Source organism: Schistocerca gregaria, chromosome 5 (genome assembly GCF_023897955.1).
Source record: "Schistocerca gregaria isolate iqSchGreg1 chromosome 5, iqSchGreg1.2, whole genome shotgun sequence".
NCBI lineage: Eukaryota > Metazoa > Arthropoda > Insecta > Orthoptera > Acrididae > Schistocerca > Schistocerca gregaria.
Genome location: NC_064924.1, coordinates 378,929,397 through 378,939,164, shown reverse-complemented (window position 1 = coordinate 378,939,164; position 9,768 = coordinate 378,929,397). Strand labels below are relative to the sequence as shown.

Sequence of the window (9,768 nt, the reverse complement as noted above, 5' to 3'; positions counted from 1 at the left end):
ATTTATAAATCATTTTCTTGAAATAGAAATACCTTACTATATTTTTCCTTTCGCTGAGAGTTTGAGACATAGCGGGCAGGCGGTGATGAGCGATGACACACCCCTCTCGCCGCTCGCTGAGAGTTTGAGACATAGCGGGCAGGCGGTGATGAGCGATGACACACCCCTCTCGCCGCCACCCCCCCCCCCTCCACCCCGTCTGCCACGGGTATGGATGCCCTTGACCACCACTCCTCGCAATAATTCTACCTTGGATGCAGAAGCCCTGCTCTTTCATGCAAAACAGACAAGTGGCAAAATTACTTGGATCTTAATCACTTTAAATGACATTTACAATCAATAAACAAATTAACCACATCCAAAACAGAAGACTATACTGGACTCAGTAATTTCATCATAAAGTGTACAGCACAGGAAATCAAAATGCCACTTCTCACACTGTCATAGGACCAGAAGAAGGAATTTCCCCAGAATATCTTAATTTCACAGTTGCAGAGCCTTTGCGAGGAAAAAAAGGTGCTAAAAGACTCCAAAAAAAATCTACAAGCCCATTTCAACTGTACCTGCCATATCCAAGATAATAGAAAATGTGTGCTTGAACAGATATACAGTTATTTTAAATGAACAGTTTAGATACTGATATCACCTATCAACTGTAAAAGCAATTGAAGCTTTGGTGAATAAGGTTATGAAGCATGTGAAAGAAGGCTATGGTATGTATGGGACACTTATTGAGTTAAACAAAGCTGTAGACTCAGTGGCACATGACATAAAGGTCAACAAGGTATAATAATATGGCAGTGAAAATAACGCAATTTATTTATTCAAATCTTATGTAAACAATAGGCTACAGTTTGTAAACACACATAAGTGGAGTTCAGCAATACTCCTACTAAAAAGAGGTACCCCAATGCTTTGTTGTTGGACCTTTAATGTTCACTGCCTATGTCTATTACCTTCCATATTATATATTGTGTAAGAATATTCCACAATATATGCTGATGGTTGGCAGTAATAACCTGAGGAGAGAAACTGGAAGCTATAGTAGACAACAATAGTGAAATGCAAATGACAGTTTACTGGTCTCAGGCCAGTCAACTCTTGGCAAGGACCCACAAATTATCTGTTGCCGCAAACTAGCTTGTGTACTGTTCTAACTGTATAAATTAAGAAACACTGTGAGCAAACAATTCTACACTATTTATGAACAGTCACTTGTTTGATCTGCCTTCCCTAACACTTGGTATAACCCATAATACTTAAGAATAAAGTTGTTCAATATGTTATCCTACTTGGCTCTTACAATACTAGGGCCTACTACATAAATATAAGAGTGCAGTACTACTGCATACAGTTTGGCTCCACTGTATACTTTGATAAAGCCAATTTTAGGAAAAATACTGAAGGGAGACTAAAGATTCTGGTTCTGTGGGAATATTGTGTGTACTGGATAACTGAATAACTTGCAGATGTTGTTTAAGGTCCTTGGAACTCTTCCACTCCATTCACACTTCATTTGTGCCTTACATGTTTTCATTGTTGCTGATAAAAATGTTTCAACTGAACTGTGATTTTGACAATTGCAAAAATTACTGCATCCTCATCTATGGTTCACTGAGTTAGTGCTCTGTTGCAAAGATGACCAGCAAATTTCTGTTTCACATAAAGCGAGAAATTGGGAGTCCTAACCAAGTCAAAAGAAAGTAACTTTTCAATCACATCTAAAAATTATCTGAACATTGATATTAGAGGATTAAAAAGTTTTGTTTGCTACATGGCAAGTAGCAATGTTTAATGTAAAGCTGCACAACAAGTGGTAATAAACAGTAAAACACATTCTCTCCATTTACGTATATAGATAAATATTTTGTTTGTAAAATGTCATTGCACTCAAGCAAAAATGTAGCTACTAATATGGCACAAACAGCATCTACTTGATGTAACTGAGGGGCAGCAGCTTTATTAAAAGTAGTTGTTTCTTTCTAATTTACTAGTGGATAGTACCTTGAAAGGAGGATATAAGATGAACATCAAAAAGAGCAAAACGAGGATAATGGAATGTAGTCGAATTAAGTCTGGTGATGCTGAGGGAATTAGATTAGGAAATGAGACACTTGAAGTAGTAAAGGAGTTTTGCTATTTGGGGAGCAAAATAACTGATGATGGTCGAAGTAGAGAGGATATAAAATGTAGACTGGCAACGGCAAGGAAAGCGTTTCTGAAGAAGAGAAATTTAACATCGAGTCTAGATTTAAGTGTCAGGAAGTCATTTCTGAAAGTATTTGTATGGAGTGTAGCCATGTATGGAAGTGAAACATGGACGATAAATAGTTTGGACAAGAAGAGAATAGAAGCTTTTGAAATGTGGTGCTACAGAAGAATGCTGAAGATTAGATGGGTAGATCACATAACTAATGAGGAAGTATTGAATAGGATTGGGGAGAAGAGAAGTTTGTGGCACAACTTGACCAGAACAAGGGATTGGTTGGTAGGACATGTTCTGAGGTATCAAGGGATCACCAATTTAGTATTGGGAGGGCAGCATAGAGGGTAAAAATCGTAGAGGGAGACCAAGAGATGACTACACTAAGCAGATTCAGAAGGATGTGGGTTGCAGTGGGTTCTAGGAGATGAAGAAGCTTGCACAGGATAGAGTAGCATGGAGAGCTGCATCAAACCAGTCTCAGGACAGAAGACCACAACAACAACAGCTTACATTTAGTTGACACGAGTACAAAATATTGTTGTTCACACATTTATTCAATCACTATTGGCCACTTTTTTTTCTTTCTTTCCAATAGTGGTTAAATAAATGACACTTGTGCCATCAACAATAGCTTTGGCTGATGATAGTGATTTATATAAAATGAATATTATGCCTTGGTTACATTACAGGAACCCCATACTGGTGAAAAACTTTAAACTGCACTAGAAAGGATCATTTCTTGCCAAACATTCTGTGTAAATTTTAATTTAGCAATGTCCTTGTACCCTGGTACATCACATTAATTAATAAAAACATTGTGTGAACCATTTATGTAAAATTTTATTTTGACAATTTTAGATTTTAATAGTTGATTTACAATCGAGCTGTATTGATGGGAATAGCAGAAAATACATGAACAGAGGAAGCTTCCTATTTATGTGGTTTCCTTTTTCAGTGAATGATCACTTTTGGATGAATATACTCTTTAAATTATTTGTTTGTCTCAATGGGAATACTGTTGTTTCATTTGGAATTGGACTGCATTTGTTCACCTCTGTGATAGATTGAGTATTAGCTACTACAGTAGCTAGGATAGTTACATGCTCATAGGTTTGTAAGCATATATTTCCTCATTCCTACTAGAAAATTTCTCAACTATCAACATTTTTGTCAAAAATTAAACTTTATAATCTACACACTGCAATAAATATTTTAGTAAACTAACAAGTATAATAAGGTAGTAACATTTTGTTTTTGTGTTGAATGAGACAGTCTAAAAGCCTCTGTTTATGCCAATTTTGAGCTTGTTTGGTCTCCCTGACTCATAACATGCATAAATGGCTATTCTGTTCGTTATCACTATTATAAATATCATTTGTGATTCTTCTCAATTTCAATAAATGGACCATGATTAAGGAAAACAAATGAACTGCAAAGTAAGGAGCCGGTAAGTATATGTGCTAAAGTTTACATCATTTGGTTACATAAAGTTATTACTCCACAAAAGATATTGTATTAGTAATCAGTACTGTGTTACACTTACAAACTGGGGTGACAGATGCTCAACCTCTGTCTGACAAAGAAAAGCTTCCTGCAGCTTCTATTTTCATACTTGTTTTGGTGGCATTTTAATTTGATCATTATCCCTAGCAAAAAAGGTAACAGGCTACCTACTGTAAATGCAAATGCTACTTTGCAACTAACTTTCAGTTTGTCATTTACACTGACGTGATCTAAGAAATAGACGAATACATTCCATATGATCATCTCCAAAACTCTACTAGAGTTGTAATAAAACAAATCAAAGTGCAGATTAGAATGACAGTGTTTTTATCACATGTATCATCCACTTCACTAATTCTCAATTAAAAATATCTTTTTATAACAAGTTAAGGAGAAAGTAAAAATAATAAGTCATATGAAAACATTATCTAGTCGTTCATAATACCTTCATTATAAAGGCAGTTGGAAGGAATTTATCTGATATTTCGTCTTCTGTGCGCTACACTAAACAATGTCTTGGCACTGCCTATTTACCATAGATGTACAATGACAAATCGGTATCACTGTCCTCAGTATTTAAGTTAGGAGCAAACGAGGCAATTACATTGTCCCTTCTCTTTTAACATATGTGTACACCATCCACTGTACTCATATCCCTAAGTAAACAGGCCATTCTCGACTGGTTAACTGTTTTTAATACTTTCAATGCATACCTCACATTATAACCTGATATTCATCTTTCAGAATTCTCTTAATAACAACGTTCTCTGCTGTTATATGACGACTTGAAAGTAATTTAGTGATTATTTAAAGATAATATTTTTTCCGTTTCTCCTACAGTGTCGCTTTTCCTTAATGTTGACTGCGAGGAATGCATTACGTGGCAACCCATAACGGAAAGAAGCATCTACATTCGTATAATAGCACCACTGTCAAATGTCTTCTTTGTATTTAAACACTGAGATACTACAAGAATACTTAGTACTTACACTCAGTAGGCCATATTCATCTAAACTGTTAACTTTGAAAACCATGAAAAAGTAGTATGACGAAGGGCTCTTAACCAGGCGAATAAAGACTATCCGACTGTGTAGTACATTGCAAAATATTTTTGTGGTAATGTACCGTAGAACGTAGTTGTGTGTAAAACACACAGCGAGTCACATGAAGCTGAACTATACTCCCTTACACGACCCCAATTACTTAGTTTCCGCCTTCTCCAACTTAACGCACAACGCCAGCGAATCTCGGTGTAGCTTACGGATCCTGCCGCTAGAGAGCAGTCGCGTCGGTAACCTGCGGTTTCTAAAAGGCGAAGGACGTCCGCTGATTGGTTGATAAGTAGGCCGTGACGTCAGGACAACGGAAGCTTACTTATATTGGTGTTGGTGACATCAACAGCCATTCCAGTGAAGTCTTTCGTCGTAGGTGGTTGGAGCGGGAAGCTGTTAGAGACGCTGTGCTTGGGAATTCGCAAAGTTACATCCAGCTTCAACATTAAGATTTGGAGGGCGGACAAAGTGAAGTGAGTGCTGTCGGTAATAAGTTTTGAAGTTGTTTGTGCCTTGTCATGGCAACAGAAGCTCAAAGACTAATCAGCATTTCGCTGACGAAGATTGCACAGTCGAGAGCGCAGCGTGGGGGAGTTAGCCTACACAAAAATTTGCTTGTTGCGACTGTCCTGCAGAAGGCTCGTTACGTCTTCATGGAGGAGGCGTATCACATGGTGCATTCAACAGGCGGTATTTACACGGCTACGGTTTCGAGTGCCCAGCAGCAGAATCAAGCAAGTTACGAGCAAAATTACGACGACGACAGCAGTCAGGTGAGTCTGTCACCAGAAGCTACTACAGACCCCATCCATTCAGAAGACAGCGAAGGATCGTCGAGTGACAGCCCTCTGCAAGAGTTCCTTGACCAGTCGTGCATACGTTGCACGGATTCGGCAGTGGCGTCGAGTGAAGAAGATAACAAGGAGAACCACGCGCCTTCTCATTGTCAGACCCCAGTGTCACCACATACTGTTACAGATTCTCCCACGTATTTCGATTTAGACAATACATCTCGCAGTGAAGACAACAAAGTGTTCAGGGACAGATCTAATAATGCGTCACAACCCTCTTCCAGTAGGTGCCTCAAGAGGAGACGGGCCGTAGCTGAGTGGGAAACGGAAGAGGCGGTGTCTTCAATTTTGCCCAAGAAAGCGAAGACAACGGAGTGCAGTGACACCGAGGGTGACGACTCGGTCTTCATAGACGATGCGGTCTTGTTCACGGAGTGCGGTGTGAGTGACGCGGACAGTGACGATGCAGAAGATACCGCGCGCACAACTATGGAAATTGACACAATCACGAGTTTGGTGTCAATCTTCAGTTTTGGTGGACTGGCGGCGAGTGACATGTCAGCTGCAGGCGGTGTTGCTAAGTTGACGAGGTCTATGTCAACCCCAGATCTGTGTTCGGCGCAAGCAAAGGAAGGAGTAGATGTTCTTCAGCAGAGGCCTTTTCTGGCGATGACGGTGTGATGCAGCCACGGTCATCTGTTTGCTGGTTGGAGGTCCGGCAGAATGTGTAGATTCGGCCACTTAATGGAAAGTAACATACGAAGATACAATCTGTGTGTCGGTAAGTCCAAGGAACCAGACGGTTGTTCAAATGAGGGCGATCGTTCGTTCGCTAAAATTGTCAATTTTAGGAAAATTGCCTCCCAATGAAAGCAAATGTAATAGTTACTTGTGATCTCATGTAATATGAACTGAACGCGATTCAGAGTTTGAGATTGCTGAAATGTGAACTTGGCCTAATGTGATTTTTGTCCACTAGTATTCCTGTACAGTGTTGCCCTTTCCTGTGCTGTCAGTTAATAGTTTCGTTTTGTGTAAATACCAAGAGTATGGTTCACTGACATGAAAGCGGCTGTTTTTTCTTGATAGTGGCATTACGTTTTTCTGAGCCCGTACCACTGATTTTGCAGCAGTGTGAACTTATATTTCTTGTGTAATTATCAGTATTTTTTTCTGCTCTTTGCACATAATTGACAGTTGTTCCAATAATTCTTGCTGCATTTGATGCCCCTGGGGCCATAGTCAAAATTTTGACGAACCATTTTCGTAATCTTTGTACAGCTTGCTTTGAGTTTATTGCTGCAGGATATTCCCTTTTGTATATATTTTATATGGTCGTTTAAAATTGTAAATTGTGTAAAAAAAAGTTATGACTCTGTTTTAAGAGTTGTAAAGAGTATATTTTGTAATAAAATCGAATTGAAAAAAGTTGTTACTACTATATTACCCACGTCCACTTCCTTTACACCCTATTTTCTAACTTTATTTACAAAAGCAGATGAAATTTTATTGGAAGTAATACTGTTACTGAAAGGATGTGATTTGTGGTACCATGCGTTGATTAAACGATCATGTCTTTGAAAAGTTTGCAAATTAAAAATATTTTTTCACTGTTTCATTTGTAAAGAAATTTAAATTCTATGCATACTTATATAGGTTTTATTAGTGATAAAAGGATGTGTTGCTATTGCAGTTATGTGGTAGGCTATGCTTGTAATCCAGGCGTAATTTCAAATTTGATAGTAGTTACTTTACTGAAAAGTAGTCAGGTTGTTATTGGCTGAATTATCAAAAAAAAAATTGGAGGATGGCTGCCTGGAAACTCGGGGATGCAAATCATGGACCAGTTTGACGCTGTCATTGCAGGTAAGATGATTCTCTGACTATATTCTGGGAATGAGTGTTCATATGTTTGAGAGAGGCATCAACGCATATAACAAAGCGCAGTTCCTCAACAAAGACGTAGCTTAATGCATTTGACTATACTAATAACTATGACTGGTATCTTTTGAAACACGCATTCTGTAGGCTAGTTGGAAAAACTTTACAATTGTTTGTGCCTTGGTTCTGATGTTACAGATTTAATGTAAATAACAGGGTTGCTGAGTCATTTGAACATAATTTAACACTTGACTTTAGAACGGTAAATAATTAAATGTTACTCTTGTCGTTGGATTGTTGTTATCCTACAGTAATAGACCGGGTTAATTAGTGTAAATGCTTAGAGGTTGCTTTGTAAAGTGATGTGGTTCTTTGCAAAAGTCATAAAAACGAAGCAGCACTACTTTAGGTGAAGTCAGGTAACTGTAAAAGATACCCGCAGATTTTCAAAGGTAGTGTGATTCTTTCCAACCAATATCCCAATAGAGAGCAGGTATTTGTTAACCCAATAAGTGTTTGGGTTCGTATTAAATTGTTGGAGTTCACTGGTCTTTTATAAAGCTAGGCCTTAGATTAATTAGAGCCTCAGATATTGTGAAAGAAATTATGAAACTACTTGTATAAAAGACACTTGAGTTTTTACGGCCAAATGAAAGCGTTGCCTAGAAATATTGCAAGCTACAGTGAAAAAGCAGAGCTTTGTATGTTTGGCCCACTTCTTACAAAAAAAATACGGACGCAGGTGACGTTTTAACAATTTTACATCTATAGTTATTGAGTGCCTGGAAATTTGAAAATTGATACTAATCATGATTTTAGTAATATTTCATTTTTAGTACTGGTGCAAAGTCACACTGTCATTCAGGTTAACACTAGACCAGTCTTGAAGTCAGTATTTTTTCTCTATCTAATACCATGGGTAACTTTAGCCCTGCCAGGAGGAGGTAAGACGTTGATAAGTAGGAAAGACAAAGTGTTACATCAGTATTGCATGTGTACTCCGAAATATCAACATAATTTGTCCCACTAAAGAATAATAAGCCTAAGATCTTTCAAGGAAATGAAAAGACAACGAAAGTACAAAACAAAAATATCGGAGGTAATAAAACTTACTATTAGTACAAAATAATGCAAGTAGGTGGGTCAACAGTCATTTAAACAGAAGTAGGAAGTGGTACAAAGATACTGGACTGGTAAGAAGTTACAATGGTTTACTTTGTTGCCGCCCAGCCATTCATGTGTTCAAACGGTAGCAGCTGGACACAGGCAGAAGAGGCAGCTATGTTTCCATCACTCTGCTCCTCTCTTCATTCTGTTGCTATAGCGAGGTAAGTTTTGTCTGCTGGGTTCCCCCTCCTGGGGCGCTACTAATCGATCTGGCCAGCCGCGTACCAGCAATACGCTACAACCAGAAGAGCCTAACAGCTTGCGCGGTACATTTTAACGCACGCTATCACTCACCTTCCCACTGCAGAGTTCCTGGTAGTGGCTGTGGCTTCTCAGAGATCACACTTTTTAGAAAAGCTAACTGTAACCTGGTATACACTAGATCAGTATTTCACACTAAGCGATATTCGTTCTTTACATAGTGCGTAGCATTATTAAAACTGCCGAGCCATGGTGATGTGAAATATACAGAAGCAAGTAAGTGATGCTAAATCACATCCCGTTGCTTTCTATCTACTGCCCCCTTAAAGTAAAGAGAAACTCACAATTAGTGGTGAGTGGGATAATTTGTGACCGGGAGAATAAGAACTCTTCAGAAAATCTGCACTGTTTATTGGCTATTAAATATAGGAAACACAAAGACAGGAAACAATCTAAATAGTACACAATTCTTCAGTCCTTAGGACCCAGCGTTACTTTCTCTCCAATCTTGTTACAGCTGTCACGGCATGCTTTCCTTTTATTACCTCATCAAGGTTCGTCGAACGTTTTGCTAAATGAAAAATTAAAATATTGTTGTCTAATATTGAAAAAGCTGTTCATATGAATGGTACTCAAGAATTGTGTAGTTTCTCAATTTTATACGTCGCTGCATGCTAGATAAAACGAAATAGGCATTTCTAGTATTATACAAATTGTAACACGCACCAAATAAGGGAGTCTGTTTTTACACACATGGTCATTTTTTATGTATCTCAATTATATATATAGCATGACAGAATATAATTCACGTAGTACCAGAATCAAATGCCTATTATTCCTACTACAAGCAAAAAGTTTTATGTCTGGAAATAGTTTCACATTTAATTCACATTCTCCAGTTTCTTAAGCATGAGATCGAAAAGTGGTGGCACGAAATTTTTTATATAAATTTGGAATTGTCATATTC

General features: G+C 38.1%; 1 protein-coding gene across 1 annotated transcript; it reads left to right on the top strand.

Moving 5' to 3' along the window:
• Positions 1-5,050: 5,050 nt before the first annotated feature.
• LOC126271917 (uncharacterized) lies at positions 5,051-6,762 on the top strand. The gene has a single exon (XM_049974310.1). The coding sequence runs from the start codon at positions 5,280-5,282 to the stop codon at positions 6,231-6,233; it is 954 nt and encodes a 317-aa protein (XP_049830267.1). The 5' UTR covers positions 5,051-5,279; the 3' UTR covers positions 6,234-6,762.
• Positions 6,763-9,768: the final 3,006 nt, after the last annotated feature.